This window comes from Delphinus delphis, chromosome 11 (assembly GCF_949987515.2).
Source record: "Delphinus delphis chromosome 11, mDelDel1.2, whole genome shotgun sequence".
Classification (NCBI taxonomy): Eukaryota; Metazoa; Chordata; class Mammalia; order Artiodactyla; family Delphinidae; genus Delphinus; species Delphinus delphis.
Genome location: NC_082693.1, coordinates 38,630,286 through 38,649,514, shown reverse-complemented (window position 1 = coordinate 38,649,514; position 19,229 = coordinate 38,630,286). Strand labels below are relative to the sequence as shown.

General features: G+C 38.8%; 2 protein-coding genes across 3 annotated transcripts; both read left to right on the top strand.

Annotated features, from left to right (window-relative positions):
* The first annotated feature begins 1,855 nt into the window (after positions 1 to 1,855).
* On the top strand, positions 1,856 to 5,720 carry LOC132434513 (olfactory receptor 8S1-like). Of its 2 annotated transcripts, XM_060026188.1 has the most exons (2): positions 1,856 to 1,866; positions 4,808 to 5,720. In XM_060026188.1, exons 1-2 carry the CDS (start codon positions 1,856 to 1,858, stop codon positions 5,718 to 5,720), a joined length of 924 nt encoding a protein of 307 aa, XP_059882171.1. The 2 variants fall into 2 exon arrangements, with proteins under 2 accessions (XP_059882171.1, XP_059882172.1); XM_060026189.1 differs by lacking the exon at positions 1,856 to 1,866 and having other exon boundaries at positions 4,803 to 5,720.
* Positions 5,721 to 9,294: 3,574 nt separating this feature from the next.
* On the top strand, positions 9,295 to 17,595 carry LOC132434285 (olfactory receptor 8S1-like). The gene is given in 2 exon segments (XM_060025961.1): positions 9,295 to 9,350; positions 16,643 to 17,595. A coding segment is annotated over 1 exon segment (936 nt). The 5' UTR covers positions 9,295 to 9,350; positions 16,643 to 16,659.
* The last annotated feature ends 1,634 nt before the right edge of the window (positions 17,596 to 19,229 follow it).

Below are 19,229 nucleotides of genomic sequence, written 5' to 3'. Positions count from 1 at the left end.
TGGAACCTTAAAGGGCAATACCCTGAAGTAAAGGTGGATTGGAAGCAGAGAAGCTTTGTGTGGGTTGGAGCCCAGCTTCATTTCAGTCCCCAAATTACATGAGGGTCATCCAGTATTGCTGATGCCCATGGTTGTCTGACAGAAGCAAGTAAAAATTTTCTCTGGAGGAAGAGAATATAATTCAGAGCCTTAAGTTATCTCCATAATTTTTCATAATAATATCCTATTCTCAATAGAAAAAATTTAACAAGAATATGGGGACACAGAAACTAGAGACAGTGGAAGCAGATCCAGATGCTTAACTTTAAAATAAATATTTATAGAGATTAAAGAAAAGATTGAGAATTTTGGCATAATATTTCTGGAAACTATAAATAATCTTAGTGAAAATCTTGAGAAAGAAAAACTCAATGGCTGAATAAGATCTTAATGGATAAGTTTAAAGGAACTTAGTGTTGAGGAGTATACTAATAACTTATAGGATAGGCAAGAAGAAAATATATACAGTAAGGCACAGAAAGAATAAAGAAAAGAGTATGAGATACAAAATGCATAGATACAGAAGGGTAGCATACATTTACATGGAGTTCTAAAGAAGAGGGAGAATTAGGCAATACCTAAGAAAATAGGGCAATATGTAAGACAACGAACGAAAATATTCCAAACTGAAAAATTATATCAACTATAAATGCTAGGAATTCTATAAATATACCCCAAGTATGATAAATTAAAAGAAAGTCACACTTTGTCCCATCATAATAAAATTACTGAAAATCAAAACAGAAAATATTAAGAGTGGCAAGAGGGAAAGGAAAGACAAATTAGCTCCAAAGAAGTACAATTAGACCAACAACTGACTTCTCAAGAGAAACATTAGACTAACAAGAAGACAGAAGACAATGAGGTAATATCTTAAAAGTACTGGATTAAAAAAAAAAAACAGCCCTCCCCCATTAGGATTCTGTGCCCAGTAAAACATTCTTTAAGAATGAAGGTGAAATAAATACATCACCTAGAAGACTTGCACTAAAGGGAAAATTAAAAGGAGTTCTTCAAGGAGAAGGAAAATGCCCACAGATGGAAGTTCTGTTTCCTTCTGGTTTATCTTCTGAGTCACCTCTTCAGCTTTGTCTAATTTGTGTTAAACTTATCCATTGAAATCTATTTTCAGGTATTGAACTTTCAATTCTAGGTATAGAAAAAAATTGAGCAAAAAAAAAAAAGTCAAACATGTAGGTAAATTTAAATGACCATTGATCATATAGTAGTGATAATGTCATGTATAATAATTATGTCTTTAATGTGTATCATGATAAAACACTTGACAACATTAGCAAAACTATCTAAAGGTAAGCTATGAGTCACTTAGCTTCAATGGTAATTCCCAGAGGGATCATCCAGTAACTGTTTTTAGCTAATAAGTCCAAAGTATACTTCAGGCTGAGCTTTCCAGCAATCAGGAAGGACCTAGATGCCGCCTGGACTTTCAGGTTACACCTTACCATCCCATTGGCCACCTTAACACACAGGGCCTTCTGGTAGACCTGAGCCTCCTTTGTTAGGATGCTGCTCATAGCAGTGTATCAACGGTAATAGAGATATGTAAAGAAATGATTGTGCAGTTATGCTAGGGGAAGTATGAAAGAGGTTGCTTTATTCCTTGTTAGGAATTTGAAGTTCTCAGTTTTCCTTTTCTTTGTCATTTTATGGAGTCATAAAGGATAAGACCAAAATGCTACCAAAGTTCAGAAGAGTTTTCTGAAGTCTTTATTTGCAGGGGCTTTTAAGGACTGAGCTTATACATTTGTCTTTATGCACAAAATGTCTAATAGAAAAATCAATGTCAGTTTACACGATGGAACAATTGTAGTGCATTTTCTATCTTGTGAATTTCTCCTGTACTCAGAGGCATGCCCACCAGCTTAGAAAACCAGGATGTATTCTGCACCAGGAGCAGAGAAACTTGGTAATGTTTTCCTTCTGTTTTCTGATGTTGTTTTCCTGTTCTTTTGCTCCCCGTTTCCCCTCAGTTCCCGCCACTTCTTACCCTTCCCTCATCAGGCCCCTCCTTTCTCCTGCAGTTCTATCATCTTACCTTTGTTCCCCTGGGCTGAGGTAGTGCCCCCCTCAAGTCTCTCTGACATGGTATTCATTTCTGTTACCTAGACTGTTGGTCTGTTCCTCAAAATTACTTCTTGTCCTCCTTTGGGAAAATTAAACACTTGGGTTAGAGGTGAAGGAAAGAGAATCTAATGATTCTTCAGCACCTCTCTTCAGTTAGTAAATTAAGTCCTCACAACATTCCAAGCTAATTATTTTTAGCTTTCATTTCACATATGGGACAATTAAGACAGGAGTTTCCCTATGTCTTACTATACTCCTTGTTTCTAATGGTGAAAGCCCACATTATACCAGAAACCTGGAAGCTTGGGGAAGCTAATACCTGAGAACTGTCTATAAGAGGGGGGAGGAGATCAGGAAAATGATAGACTTTGGGCAACTCATGACTCAAAAATAACCCTCTCCAAGCCCTCCAAACATATAGGGTCCAGAAACTAATTGTACCTTTAATTATAGGTATTCCCTATAATTATATAATCATAGGTATGTGGAAGTTGAGGGCACGAGACACTGCATTGGGGCAAACCTCTCCTGTTGGCAGAATTTTTCTCCTGTGCCCTTCCCACAACTGGTTTCATGCAAGCTCAGGATGTCTAAATCCGTTACTGGTTCCTAATCAGATCTGTTCTCTACTAGTAGTAAAGCTCTAGACTATTCTCTTTCTGAGTTTTCTCCATTCACTTACTCATTCACTCATTTGTGCATTTATTTTAATTGTTAAGTAACATTTTGGAGCAACTCCTTGGGCCAGTCACAATGCTAGGTACTTTTGTATGTCCCATTCTAAAATGGACTCCTCTCAGGCCGTCTTTCTTTGGAAGTGATCTAGTCGGCTAACTCCACCTAATTATGATAACAACTGAAAACTTATAGTGGTAGCATTCTCAGAGCTGTTTCCATTCTCAATTTGGAATCTGAAGCATCGACTCTGAATGAATGAAGTATCAAGGACAGTGAAATTGCAGCACTAGGCAAAAAAAAATAAGTGATTTTATTTATTTCTTTGACTGCTTCAAGTAACTCTAACACAGTACACCTCTACCTGTGAGGAAGTATGGTTCCTGATAGTGTACAGTTTCTAGGTTTGTCCTTCATGAAAATGCCCTGTGCAAGATTTTCACTCTTTGGCTTTTATTTATAGGAGAATAAGTTTCCCCAAAGTTTAAGGAATTTCTAGTGCTAGTTCGTAGGGCTCCATTTAGAGATGAGTAAAATGGAGGGGACCTTTCTTTTTGTTGCCCTCCAAAATTACAATGGGTGCTTCTCTGTATTTCATGACTTGATTTTCCCGTGTCTTCTGCCAATGATGTGATATTCTCAGGATGAATCCAGGTTGCTGTAGCTAGAGCTACAGTGGTGACTAAAAGAAAAAAAAGTAATAATAATAGAAAATTATTATAATCCCCACATGAGAGGAAGAATTGAGGTTTTTAGAAATAATATACACAACTTACCCTTTTATTTTCCTCCTTTAGAAATCAAGGAAGAGGTCTATATCCAACAGGAATTTTCAAACTCCATCTTAACTCTGAATTCTCACACCGAGGTTCAAATTTAGTCATCTTCTGGATCACTGGATTTGAAAAAGGTTTTGTTTAATTCTGTGCTAGATATTGCTCAACTAGGTGAGAAATACAGGTAATGTGAACTTGATTTCTCAGATAGCTCTAATTCTGGGTGTCGTTTGGATATACATGGGAACGAAATCCTATTGGGTGGTGGGTCTCGCAGTGTGAGCACAAAAGATAGAGCAGGTCAGGAAGGGTCGAGATGGTGGAGTCAGTAGTGTTGAAGCGTTATCCTGAATCTTCGGATGTAATTTGGATTGTCAGTTTAGAGTAGAGAAAAAGAAGGCCAAACTTTAGAAAGTTAGTGGGTAGTCTATACTTAAATGGCATGAAGGCACAGACAAGAGCTGAATCTGAATAGATCACCCAAGCTGGGCATGGAGATGATGAGCAGAGTATGTTCTCATATGGGTCAGCGGTTTCTTGTGATCAATTATATAACATCTAGGATATCTCTTCTACTTTCTCTCTAATTAATTCCCTTTCTCCTCACTCTGCAAATCTCCAGCCACTACCCCTCTTCACTTTCCGTTAATGACCCTATTTAAATATTTAGTGAAAAAATAGAAGCCATTAGCTGCGAAATGCTTCCTTCCTAACATCAGATCTATGGACTTCATGCATGTTTGATGAAGTAAACCCTCTCCTGCCTTTGGCCATGCTCTGCTTCTGCTCTGAGACCCAACTGCTCTCAGAGACAACATTTCTGCAATTTTCTCTTAAATTTCCTCCTGCAATTTCTCCCTCTCTACTAGTTTATTATCAACAGTTTGTAAATATCCTCCAGTCACTTTAATAATAAAACAACAAAAAATAAACTCTAAGACATCAAAGAAAGAACAGTAAAGGTGGAGAGGGAGTTGATCTAGTGTTGGGATCCCACAGAAAAGATTATTGCAGGTTTCGGTAAATCTAGAGACTTAGGGAAGTTTATCATTTCAGAACGTACATTTTTTTAAACAACTTTATTGGAGTATAATTGCTGAACGTACATTTTTGAGTAGGCCTGAAACTTCGTGAATGGAGCGGGTTAAAACACTTGGGTATTTGTTAGGCATCAGAAGAGACTTCACCTGGTTTTTTCCTTGCATTCCAAAGAAAGTACTGAAGGCAATGAGAAACCACAGTGTTGTCTCTGAGTTCATCGTCCTCCGGCTGTCTGCTGACCCCCAGATCCAGGCTCTGCTCTTTGTGCTGTTCTTTGTTATTTATATCCTGACCCTTATGGGGAACCTGATGCTGCTGCTGGTGATAAGGGTGGATTCCCAGCTCCACAACCCCATGTACTTTTTCCTGGGACAATTGTCCTTCCTGGATCTCTGCCACTCTTCTGTCACTGTGCCCAAGCTGTTGGAGAACCTCCTGTCTGAGAAGAAAACCATCTCATTCGAGGGCTGCATGGCTCAGGTCTTCTTTGTGTTTGCCACTGGAGGCACTGAATCCTGTCTACTTGCTGTCATGGCCTATGACCGCTATGTTGCCATCAGTTCTCCTCTGCTGTACGGCCAGATGATGAACAGAAAGCTGTGTATGGGGCTGGTGTGGGGCTCATTGGGCTTGGGTTTTACGGATGCTCTCATCAATATCCTTGTAGCTCTCAATTTAGACTTCTGTGAGGCTCAAAATATTCACCACTTCAGTTGTGAGCTGCCCTCTCTCTACCCTTTGTCTTGTTCCGATGTGTCTGCAAGCTTTACTGCCTTGCTCTGCTCCAGCCTCCTGCATTTCTTCGGAAATTTCCTCTTGATATTTTTCTCCTATGTTTGCATTTTCTTCACCATCCTGAGCATCAGCTCAACTGCAGGCAGAAGCAAGGCCTTCTCCACCTGTTCCTCCCACCTCACGGCAGTGAGCTTCTTTTATGGCTCAGGTTTACTCCGCTATCTCATGCCAAATTCAGGATCCACTCAAGAGTTCATCTGCTCCTTGCAGTATAGTGTGATCACCCCCATGCTGAATCCTCTCTTCTACAGCCTGAAGAACAAGGAGGTGAAGGCAGCTGTGAGAAAAATGTTGAGACAATGTTCCTAGTGTTTCAAATCATAGATTAAAAAATCAGAATGATGAGGAAATTGGGTAGAATTGCCATAAATAGTGCCTGCATATTAAGGAGAATTCTCTGATATAAGGATCTGCACGATGCCATACCTCTTTTCTTGAAAATACTTAAGAAAAGTTGAAGTTAGTTTCTGGAATGATACCAGTTCAGTCCTAATCAGAGGAAGGTGGATAGATAAACATTTTGTCTAGCAATTTTTCTTGCAAAAATATTTAATTTATTACACACAATATGGTAGACATTGTCTGCTTAGGCTATCTTTACCATTCTTCCAGTAACTAAACTCCGTGTGTTCAATGTGGTCCCAGAGAGACTGTCAATCACAGTGTCCCCAAATCCTCCCCCCTCCCCTTCTCATTATTCACTCATTCTTCCTGGCACAGTGGCTGATACAGGAGTGAGCACATGGTCAATGCTGGACCATTCACTCTCTTAGGATATTTGAAATTGTTTATTTGACCTACACGTGTCCAATAGAGACTACAAATAAAACATTTGTTTATCATGCTTCAAACCATTTACATAGTGACCCACCATCTCCAGCTGTGAGGGGCCCCCATGACAAGAGAAGATTCCCTGGCTTGTACACACTGCTGGACAAATAGCTCTGCCACTGAGCTCTAGTGGTGCTGCAGAAAAGGCAGAATGTGAGCAAATCAACAACAGAGCAAGTACTGTACAGGGCCTTTGATAAACACCAGGAAGAAACCAAAGGGCTTTTCAACAAAGGCCCTTTAGATCATGAAACACAATTAGAGCACTAGTGAGAAGGAGACTTAGGTGAGGTATATGGATTAAAATGATCATGGTCAAAAGTTAATTATTATTTCTTTCTGAACTTACCTTTTAGTTTTTACTTACTTACCAACTGTCAACTGTCCTCCTCCCCTTCACTTTGCACTCCGCAGGAACAGAGAATATAAACTCAAAGAGAGCAACGACATTTTCTGGCATCTTCACTACTTTTTCAAGAATGTTAAAATAGTTTCAAACATGCTTGTTGCACAATGAATGTATTTTGAATGTATGAATCATGAGCAAGACACAGAGAATATATGTAGGATGAATTCTCACCAGAGGGCCACCAAAGCAGTTTGAAATAATTCTGTGAGTAGAATAGCCTATTATGTGAGTGCCAGTCTTTTCCTTCCTGGTGAGCCTAGTTCTGGTCCATGGATTCACAAAGAGTGTGGCCATGGCTGGGCAAGGTGGTGGTTATGCAAAGGTTCAACAACATTTTCATTCACCAAGGCCGATCTGCTGTTGCCACTGGTGAAAATTATTTTGCTAAAGGTCACACACAAATTTTGTTAGATATATTATCAGATACCTTCCACTGTTTGTTTCTATTGTGAATTAACAATCCAATTCCATTTACTACTTGGTTATTTCTAGGAATGCTGTGGTATTTTGTATACAGATCTTGTATCTTGTTGAACTTGTATCTTGTCGAACTATCTTCCTAGTTCTAATGGCTTGTTTATATATACTGTTGGATTTTTTAAATTACATTTTAATTATTTTATCTTACATAAAGGAAAACAATTTTTTTTCTTTTTCTATGCAGTTTTTGTATATCTCATTTTTACGCACGATGCATAATTAGTGCAGTGGCCAGGGCGTCTACTACAAGCATCTTTCTATTGGGATCAGTAAGAATGCTTCTGATATTTCAGCATTAAGGATGATTGTTCCGTTTCTGATCAATACCTTTAACTTATTATAAGAGTTCTCTTCTAACAATATTTCCCTAAGAATTGGTGTGAAATTTTGTCAAGTGCTTTTACTATTTCTATTGAGGATCCGGACTTTTTCTCTTTTGTTTACTGATGTGTAGTGTCCATCACATAATACGCATGCAATAAATACATGTCGAATAAAAAATAAATTTATTGAAATAGTCATATGGCTTTTATTGTTTAGATTTTTAATAATAAATTATATAAACAGGTGTTCTGGTGTTGAAGAATTGTTACATTCCTGAAATCACCCTACTTAGGTAGAGGGGTAAAAACTGAATTAACTTTTGCCAATATTCAACTTAGGAATTTCCTGTTGATGTTCATAAGTGAGATAGTATAATTTTTTTCTTGCTTTTGTCTGGCATATTCTTTTTTTTTTTAACATCTTTATTAGAGTATAATTGCTTTACAATGGTGTGTCAGTTTCTGCTTTATAACAAAGTGAATCAGTTATACATATACATATGTCCCCATATCTCTTCCCTCTTGCGTCTCCCTCCCTCCCACCCTCCCTCTCCCACCCCTCTAGGTGGTCACAAAGCACTGAGCTGATCTCCTTGTGCTATGTGGCTGCTTCCCACTAGCTATCTATTTTACCTTTGGTAGTGTGTATATGTCCATGCCACTCTCTCACTTTGGCCCAGCTTACCCTTCCCCCTCCCCGTATCCTCAAGTCCATTCTCTGGTAGGTCTGCATCTTTATTCCCATCTTGGCATATTCTTTTTAACAGCTTTATTGAGATGTTTCACACATCACAAAGTTCATCTATTCAAAGTGTACAATTCAGTGGTTTCTAGCATATTCACGGAGTTGTGCAACCATTACTATGGTAACCCAATTTCAAAACATTTTCATCACCCTCAAAGAAAGAAATCCCATGCCCATGGCAGTCACTCTCCATTCCTAACCCCTAACCCTGGCCCTAGGCAATCACTAATCTACGGTTTGCCTATATAGATTTGCATATTCTGGACATCTGATCTTGGCATCAATAGTATGTTTTCTTTCATCTTTTTTAAAAATTTTTTTATAGTTTATTTATTTATTTTTGCTGTGTTGGGTCTTCGTTTCTGTGCGAGGGCTTTCTCTAGTTGTGGCAAGCGGGGCCCACTCTTCATCACGGTGTGTGGACCTCTCACTATCGCCGCCTCTCTTGTTGCCGAGCACAGGCTCCAGATGCACAGCCTCAGTAGTTGTGGCTCACGGGCCTAGTTGCTCTGCGGCATGTGGGATCCTCCCAGACCAGGGTTCGAATCCATGTCCCCTGAATTGGCAGGTGGATTCTTAACCACTGTGCCACCAGGGAAGCCCTTTTTTTTTTTTTTTTTTTTGCAGTACGCAGGCCTCTCACTGTTGTGGCCTCTCCCGTTGTGGAGCACAGGCTCTGGACGCGCAGGCTCAGTGGCCATGGCTCACGGGCCCAGCCGCTCCGCGGCATGTGGCATCTTCCCGGACCGGGGCACGAACCCGTGTCCCCTGCATCGGCAGGCGGACTCTCAACCACTGCGCCACCAGGGAAGCCCTGGTCCTGGGATTTTTTTAGGTGAGACTTTTGAGTACTGATATAATCTTTTTGCTTGTTACAGGTCTGTTCAGTTTTTCTCTTTCTTTTTGAGTAAGTTTTGGTATTTTGTGTGCTTTCAGGCAATTCTCTATTTTATGCAAACTAGTTTGTTGGTAAACAGTTTTTCATAGTGTTGTCTTACAATTTTTTTAATTTCCGTAATATGTTAGAAATGTCTCCACTTTAATATCTGATTTTGTTGAGTTTTTTTCTCTTGCTCATTGCAGCTCAAGGTTTGTCAATTTTGTGTCATTTATTGCTCTTCCTGGAGAGCTGGAACTGGAAACTCCATAAGGTAATCTCAGTTTCTGTGTGACGTATACAGCTCGTTCTCATGTGGAGAACTGTTCAAAATCTTGTCAATTGATTGCACAATGGAAATCATTATGATTTGTATATAAATCCTAGGTAATTTTTTTTTAAGATGTTGGGGGTAGGAGTTTATTAATTAATTAATTTATTTTTGCTGTGTTGGGTCTTCATTTCTGTGCAAGGGCTTTCTCTAGTTGTGGCAAGCAGGGGCCACTCTTCATCGCGGTGCGCGGGCCTCTCACTATCGAGGCCTCTCTTGTTTCAGAGCACAGGCTCCAGACGCGCAGGCTCAGTAGTTGTGGCACACGGGCCTAGTTGCTCCGTGGCATGTGGGATCCTCCCAGACCAGGGCTCGAACCCGTGTCCCCTGCATTAGCAGGCAGACTCTCAACCACTGCGCCACCAGGGAAGCCCAATCCTAGGTAATTTTTACTGCAGTCTAACTTATGTAATAATACTGTGGATTTCCAGGTTTGTTTAGTAAAGCTTTGCAAAATAAAACCTAACAAAGCACTTCCCTTATCCCAACACAGAGCATATGAGGTATCTAACTGAGCAAGGAGCAGCACATAAACCAAAATCAGGACACATTTTAAAAAAATAGGTGATGGTTGTCTTTGGCACCTCTCACTTTATACTTTCCCCCTAATGCCAAGTGCCCCTCATAAAGTAAGGGACTTCAAGCTAATACAGACCATTTAAAAACCTGTGTCTTGGTTACATAGATTGGCTTGTCTTCCAAAAGCAGTGTCATTCATTCAATCATGTTTTTCACTATTACATTCTGAGCAACACATGGATTATATATTATGCTTGGTACCCTTTGTCTAATTCTGAAATGAGCTCTTCTCAGGGAATTTTTCTTTAGGCAGGAGCCAACTAATTTTCTCCACGTAATGGCTGTTAATATCTAGAAACAAAAGTATTATGTTATGTTCCCAAAGCTGTTTATTTTTTTTTTTATTTTTATTTTTATTTTTTTTTGTGGTACGCGGGCCTCTCACTGCTGTGGCCTCTCCCGCCGCGGAGCACAGGCTCCGGACGCGCAGGCTCAGCGGCCATGGCTCACGGGCCCAGCCGCTCCACGGCACGTGGGATCCTCCCGGACCGGGGCACGAACCCGTGTCCCCTGTGTCGGCAGGCAGACTCTCAACCCCTGCGCCACCAGGGAAGCCCAGCCAAAGCTGTTTATTTTAAAATTTGAAATAGATTTTGAAGAAATAAATCAATAATGGTGATATTTCTGCCACAGTAGAAATGGAAATTTTAAAATAATTTTAAAAGCACTTTATTGAGGTGTGACTGACAAAGAAAAAGCTATACATATTTAATTTATATGACTTGATGAATTTGAAGATGAGTGGACATCTGTGAAACCATCAAAGCAATCAATGCATAAACATATCCAGCACCACCAAAACTTTCCTCCACCCTCTTTATTATTATTGCGATTGTTTGTTTGTGATAATAACACTTAAGGGCTAACCTCTTAACCAGTTTTTAAGCATACAATACAGCATTATTAACTGTAGTCCCTGTGCTGTACAGGAGATCTCAAGAACTTACTAATGTTGTATAATTAACTTCATACTCTTTGACTAATACCTCCCTCTTACCCCTTCCTCCCAGACTCTGACAACCCCATTCTACTCTCTGCTTTTATGAGTTTGGCTATTTTAGATTCCTCATATAAGTGGTATCATGTAGTATTTTTCCTTCTTTGCCTGGCTGATTTCACTAAGTATATAGTCCTCCAGGTTTGTCCATGTTGTTGCAAATGGCTGAATAATATTTTATGTATTTATGGCATTTTCTTTATCCATTAATCTGTTGATTGACACTTAGATTGTTACCATGTCTTGGCTACTGTGAATAATGTTGCAATGCGGAAGTACAGATATCTGTACAGATATCTCTTCAAGATCTAGATTTCAGTTCCTTTGGAAATATACCCAAATGATTGCTGGATTATGTGGTAGCTGTATTTTTAATATTTTGAGGAACTTCCATACTACTTTCCTAAGTGACTACCGATTTACATTCCTACCAACAGCATGCCAGGTTTCCCCTTTTCTCCACATCTTCACCAACAAGTACTTATTTTTTTTTTTGATAATAGCCATCCTAACTGGTATGAGGTGATATCTCTTTGTGATTTAGATTTGTATTTCACTGATGAGTAGTGATGTTGAACACCTTTTCATGTACCTATTGGCCATTTGTATGTCTTCTTTAGAAAAATGTCAATTCAGATCCTTTGTTCATTTTTTAATCAGATGATGATGATGATAATGATTTGCTAATGAGTTGTAAGAGTTCCCTATATATGTTGGATATCAACCCTTTAACAGATCTATGGTTTGCAAATATTTTCTCCCATTCCTTAGGTTGCCTTTTCATTTTGTTGATTGTTTCCTTTGCTTTGCAGAGCGTTTTGGTTTGATATAGTCTCGCTTAGTTTATTTTTGTTGTTATTTCCTGTGCCTTTGATGTCATATTCAAGAAAACATTGACAAGACCAATAATAAGAAGCTTTCCCCAGTGTTTTCTTCTTCTAGTATTATAGTTTCAGGTCTTACATTTAAACTTTTAACGCATTTTGAGTTAATTTTTGTGTACGGTGTAAGATAAGGATCCAATTTCATTGTTTTTCATGTGGATATATAGTTTTACCAATACCACTTATTGAAGAGACTGTCCTTTCTTCATTGCATACTCTTGGCACTCTTGTTGGAGATTGACTTTGCATGCATGAGTTTATTTCTGGGCTCTCCATTCTGTCCTATTTGTGTGTACGTTTGTTTTTTCTGCCAGTACCTAACTGTTTTTATTATTCTAACTTTGTAATAAATTTTGAAACGGGGGAGTGTGATGCATCCAGCTTTCTTCTTGCTCAAAATTGCTTCAGCTATTTAGGGTATTTCTGTGGTTTCATATGGATTTTAGAATTGTTTGTTCTGTTTCTGTGAAAAATGCCATTGGTATTTTGAAAGGGATTGTGTTGACTCTGTAGATCACTTTGGTTAGCATGGACATTTAAAAAATATTATTTCTTCCAATCCGTGAAGACAGAATATCTTTCCATTTATGTGTGTCTTCTTAAGTTTCCTTCATCAAAGTCAGAGTTTTTACTATAAAGATCTTTAATCTACTTGGTTAAATTTATTCCTAGGTATTTTATTCCTTTTGGTGCTATTGTAAATGGAATTGTTTTCTTAATTGCTTTTTCAGCTAGTTAGTTGTTAGTGTATAGAAATATAATGTTTTTCTATATTGATTTCATATCCTACAACTTTACTGAATTCATTTATTAATTCTAACAGTTTTTTGTTGTACTTAGGGTTTTCTATATATAACATTGTATTATACAACAATAGAGACAATTTAAATCCTTCCTTTCCAATTTAGATGTCTTTTTTTTTAAACATCTTTATCGGCATATAATTGCTTTACAATGGTGTGTTAGTTTCTGCTTTATAACAAAGTGAATCAGTTATACATATACATATGTTCCCATATCTCTTCCCTCTTGAATCTCCCTCCCTCCCACCCTCCCTATCCCACCCCTCCAGGCGGTCACAAAGCATCGAGCCGATATCCCTGTGCCATGCGGCTGCTTCCCACTAGCTATCTACCTTACGTTTGTTAGTGTATATATGTCCATGCCTCTCTCTCGCCCTGTCACAGCTCACCCTTCCCCCTCCCCATATCCTCAAGTCCATTCTCCAGTAGGTCTGTGTCTTTATTCCTGTCTTACCCCTAGGTTCTTCATGACATTTTTTCCCTTAAATTCCATATATATATGTGTTAGCATACGGTATTTGTCTTTCTCTTTCTGACTTACTTCACTCTGTATGACAGACTCTAGGTCCATCCATCTCACTACAAATATCTCAATTTCATTTCTTTTTATGGCTGAGTAATATTCCATTGTATATATGTGCCACATCTTCTTTATCCATTCATCCGATGATGGACACTTAGGTTGTTTCCATCTCTGGGCTATTGTAAATAGAGCTGCAATGAACATTTTGGTACATGACTCTTTTTGAATTTTGGTTTTCTCAGGGTATATGCCCAGTAGTGGGATTGCTGGGTCGTATGGTAGTTCTATTTGTAGTTTTTTAAGGAACCTCCATACTGTTCTCCATAGTGGCTGAACCAATTTACATTCCCACCAGCAGTGCAAGAGTGTTCCCTTTTCTCCACACCCTCTCCAGCATTTATTGTTTCTAGATTTTTTGATGATGGCCATTCTGACCGGTGTAAGATGATATCTCATTGTAGTTTTGATTTGCATTTCTCTAATGATTAATGATGTTGAGCATTCTTTCATGTGTTTGTTGGCAGTCTGTATATCTTCTTTGGAGAAATGTCTATTTAGGTCTTCTGCCCATTTGTGGATTGGGTTGTTTGTTTTTTTGTTGAGCTGCATGAGCTGCTTGTAAATTTTGGAAATTAATCCTTTGTCAGTTGCTTCATTTGAAAATATTTTCTCCCATTCTGAGGGTTGTCTTTTGGTCTTGTTTATGGTTTCCTTTGCTGTGCAAAAGCTTTTACGTTTCATTAGGTCCCATTTGTTTATTTTTGTTTTTATTTGCATTTTTCTAGGAGGTGGGTCAAAAAGGATCTTGCTGTGATTTATGTCATAGAGTGTTCTGCCTATGTTTTCCTCTAAGAGTTTGATAGTTTCTGGCCTTACATTTAGGTCTTTAATCCATTTTGAGCTTATTTTTGTGTATGGTGTTAGGGAGTGATCTAATCTCATACTTTTACATGTACCTGTCCAGTTTTCCCAGCACCACTTATTGAAGAGGCTGTCCTTTCTCCACTGTACATTCCTGCCACCTTTATCAAAGATAAGGTGTCCATATGTGTGTGGGTTTATCTCTGGGCTTTCTATCCTGTTCCATTGATCTATCTTTCTGTTTTTGTGCCAGTACCATACTGTCTGGATGGATGCCTTTCTATTTCTTTTTCTTGCCTAACTGCTCTGGCTAGGACTTCTAATACTATATTGAGTAAGATTGGCAAGAGTGGGCATCCTTGTCTTGTTCTGATCTTAGAGGGATAGTTTTCAGTTTTTCACCACTGAGTGCGATGTTAGCTGTGGGTTTGTCATATATGGTCTTTATTATGTTGAGGTATGTTCCCTCAACACTTTGCCGAGAATTTTTATCATAAATGATGTTGAATTTTGTCAAATGCTTTTTCTGCAGCCATTGAAATTATCATGTGTTTTTCATCCTTCATTCTGTTAATGTGGTGTATCAGATTAATTGATTTGTGTGTGTTGAGCCATCCATGCATCCCAGGAATAAATCCACTTGACCATGGTGAATAATCCTTTTAGTGTACTGTTGAATTCAATTTGCTAATATTTTGTTGAGGATATTTACGTCTATGTTCATCAGGGATCTTGGCCTATAATTTTCTTTTCTTGTGGTGCCTCTGTTTGGCTTTGGAATCAGGGTAATGCTGGACTCATAAAATGAACTTGAAAGTGTTCCTTCTTCTATTATTTGGAAGTGTTTAAGAAGGATTGGTATTAATTCTTCTTTAAATATTTGGTAGCATTTGCCAGTGTGTGTTGGCTCTGAAATCATACAAAAACAAGCCTCATCCCTGGCTACAGTGAACCCTTACTTGAGTTCCTTTCCAAGTTGCTTTGTTCTGGGGTGATCTCAGGATGAGCCCTGGGAGCCCCCATGAACAATGTTGCTATACACAAGAGTGAAAGAGGAAGAATTTAAGAAAGTATCTCCTTTATCCTGATGCCAAATTACTGTAAATAAATGTCCAGATATTGTCCACAGTTTATCACTTTACATTATTAGTATTGAATCCATCATAAATATTAACTTTCAATATGATTTTCTATTTCTTCCTTACAGTGGTATTCTCACTGTTGACTTCACAAGCTAAACAGTTTTATCACTTACTGGATCTGAAAGTGCTACAAACCAGTGTACCACTGAGAATTCAAGTAATTGGGTTTTATTCCTCACCTGGGCTTGGAAACTCAGCTATTTAGTCAATGACTGGACAAAAGGATAGGTTTCTGAGTCTTCAATGATGAATTAAATGAACTAGTGTTGAATTAGAACATCAAAGGCCAGGATGGGCCTCTAGATTGAGGCCAGAGTATTGAATAGTTATATTGAGACTCAGGTGAAGTCTAGAATATCAAGGTAGTGTGGGAATATATACAGAAGTCTTAAAGTGTGAGGATAGAGTTTAGATGACCACGTGGGACCTTAAAACCTGCCAGAATGGCTAAGACATCACATGCGGTGACTACATATATTATTGGATATATTGGTTTTAGAGTGAGCATGGTGTATCTACCCAGAGCATTGTTCTATTACTGGGAACAGCTTCTTATGACTCATTGTAATCATAGCATTGCCTACAAAAGCCCACCTAAAATATCACTGGGCATGATAGTCTAGGCTACCAGTTTTTTAAAAATTTATTATAATTGTATTAATGTATTTTAAAATTAAATGATAACATGATGCCACTAAATAAAACGAGAGAAATTTAAAACAAGAAAACTCCAAAGCAATTTAATTCCACATTCAGTCTCTAAATTCCTTCATGTCATATTGTCCTCCTACCCCCTAATGGTTTCTTACACTTCACCTTGGCCTCTATTCCCATGACTGAACACTTAATTTTATCATTATCATGCTTTTATAATTTCTTGTGTGCACGTGGGCATGCTCACAGACATACACATACATAACCAATGAATTCGTTTACACTTTATTGAAAACAAATGGACGCAATCAAGATGTAAATTTGCTTAACTTCCTTTCCAAATGTAAATTTCCTTAACTTCTTGCTTCCAAATGTAAATTTCCTTAACTTCTTGCACTCTTGACCTTCCCTCCTTGACATAGAATAGACAAAGTGCCTCTGCTCCTACCTAAGTCCTTTTCATCTAGATTTAATGCTCTATTTCTCAAGTAATTCACTCCTGATTTTTTTCCTCCATAGTTCTCTAATATCAGCAAACTTTCCTTTTCAAATGTATCACTCTGAACCACATAAAAATACTCTAGCTCAAAAACAGATTATAATAAAAAATAGTAATATAGTTGATTTAAAACATCAATGGTACGATGATGACCAGGAAGTGAGCTTTTAAATATCTGAATGTGGATTGTGAGACAGTAATGAAAAAACATTTATGCAGAGTAAGATCTAGGTGCTGGGGTAACTGAGAGGCATTAAGGGACTTTTGATGGATCTTCTTTGTTTGTTTTCCAGAGAGAACACTTCTCTATATGGCAATGAAAAACTACAGTGCTGTCCGTGAGTTCATTCCCCTTGGACTATCTATTGACCCCCATACTCAGGCTGTACTCTTCGTGCTGTTCCTTCTGATTTACCTCCTCACTCTGATGGGAAATGTCTTAATGCTGCTGATGATTAGGGCTGATTTTCACCTCCACATACCCATGTACTTCTTTTTGAGATGACTCTCCTTTCTGGACCTTTGCCACTCATCTGTCACAGTCCCCAAGATGCTGGAAAATGTACTTTCTGAAAGTAAAACCATCTTTGTAGACAGCTGCCTGGCTCAGGCCTTCTTTGTGTTTGCCACCAAGGGCACTGAGGCATGTCTGCTGGCTGTGATGGCCTATGACCACTATGTAGCCATCAGCTCCCCTCTGCTCTGTGGCCAGGTGACGAACAACCAGCTCTGTACTGGGCTGATGTGGGGCTCCTGGGGCCTGGCCTTTGTTGATGCTCTCATCAACATCCTCCTGGCTGTCAATTTAGACTATTGTGAGGACCAAACTATTCCCCACTTCAGCTGCAAGCTGTCTTCTCTCTTCCATCTTTCTTGCTTTGATACCTCCACCAGTTTCACACTCCTGCTCTGCTCTTCTGTCTTGCATCTCTTTGGAACCTTCATTATGATTGTTTCTGCCTATGACCACATTGTCTGCACTATCCTAAGCATCAGCTCCACCTCAGGCAGAAGCAAGGCCTTCTCTACCTGCTCTTCTCACCTCACTACTATTATTTTGTTCTATGGCTCAGGTTTCCTCAGCTATTTCTTGCCAACCTCAGGCTCCACTCTGGAGATGATCTTCTCCTTGCAGTACAGTGTGATTACTCCCATGCTGAATTCCCTCTTCTATAGCCTACAGAACAAAGAGGTGAAGGAAGTTATGGGAAGAATGTTTAGAAAATATTTTCATTCTCTCTTGTAGTGTACACAAAATGATAATGAAAGAGGAGCTGAACTATTGCGCTACCTGATCAAACAATGGACTTTAAGGAGAGTTTCTTGGTTGTCCGTGCTGCCAGATGTTACAGGGAACATAGTGGCATTTATTTCCTTGGAAATACTTCTGAAAAGGACAGGAAACTCTTATCTTAGGATGATTCAGGTTCAGTCTTATTTGGAAAAGGAGAAATGAATCAGATAACCCTCTTTTTCAAGGGATCATTTTGTTAAAATGTTGATTTATTATTCATATTATGTGGACATCTGTTGCTATGGTTGCTTATTACTTCTTCATGCTTCTTCATATAATTACACTTCAAGTCCACAGGAAGACTGATTTTCTCAAATTTACATGTCCATAAAGTGAGGTGATCCTATAACCCACGATAGACTAACCATTCTACCCTTTCTCCCGGCAGTGAATTGAGGCAAGGTGTGAAACGAAGACCCAGGTGAGGTTATTTAGAATCCTTCTCTAGGAAATTCAGATATTGAGCAGGAAGAAACAACAAAAACGGCAACAAAAAACCCATCATTCAGAATAAAGTCAATCTGACCATAGTGCCTAAAGAGACCATGAAACCCTGTTCCCCTGGCAATTGTCCTTTCTGAGGTCGTATTTTTAATAGATATGGTAATAATAGCTAATTTGTTACATTTCTTAACTCATGTCACAAAGTGCGTTAAGTTCCTGGGATAGACAGGATGGCCTCCTGAAGATGATCTCCTAATCCCTGGAACTTGTGAATATGTTATGTGACGAAAGGGGCTGGGCAGATGAATAAGGTTATAGACCTTAAAAGGGGTCGAGTAGTATAGATTATCCAGGTGGGCTCGATCTAATCACATGAATCCTTAAAAGCAGGGAAACTTCTCCAGCTGTAGGCAGTTATGATGAGGCGGAAAGGGAAGGTCAGAGATAATATAAGCATGAGAAAGACTCAACCCACCATTGCTGGTGTGGGTCCATGAGCCAGAGGTTGTGAGTGGCCTCTAGAAGCTGAAAACAACCCCCAGCCAAGAGCCAGCAAAGAAATAGGAACTTTAGTCCATGGAATTCATGGAACTGAATTCTGCCAACAACCTGAATGGTGTCTCTCCTAGATCCTCCAGGTAAGACCTACTGACTTGACTTTGGCCTTGTGTGACCCAGGGCAAAAAATCAGTTGAGTGCACCCATATTTCTGACCTAAAGAACTATCAGAAAATGTATTTGTGTCATTTGAAGCCACTAAGTTTGTGGTAATTTGTTATGGCAGCAACAGAAAACTAATATAGTACCTTTTATTTATCCTACTTAGTTATCTCAACAGATACATGAGATAGGTTTATTGTGAGCTTTCCTTTACGGATGAGGAAATGAGACTCAGGATGTTTGTATGCTGTTCAGCGATTCATAGCAAGGAAATGGTGGAGCTGGAATTTTAACCCATGCAGTTTGAATCAAGTCCACACTCTCAATCACTGTAGTGCTGCTTCCATTAAGTCTATGAGGCTCGCAAATACTTTCTATAATTATATTTGCTATTGGATTCAGCTGCTTACAAAGAATGGTAATTAATACCACTAATACCAAAGGTGAGGTTCAAGCAACAGAACTTTGGTGAAATGCAAAGT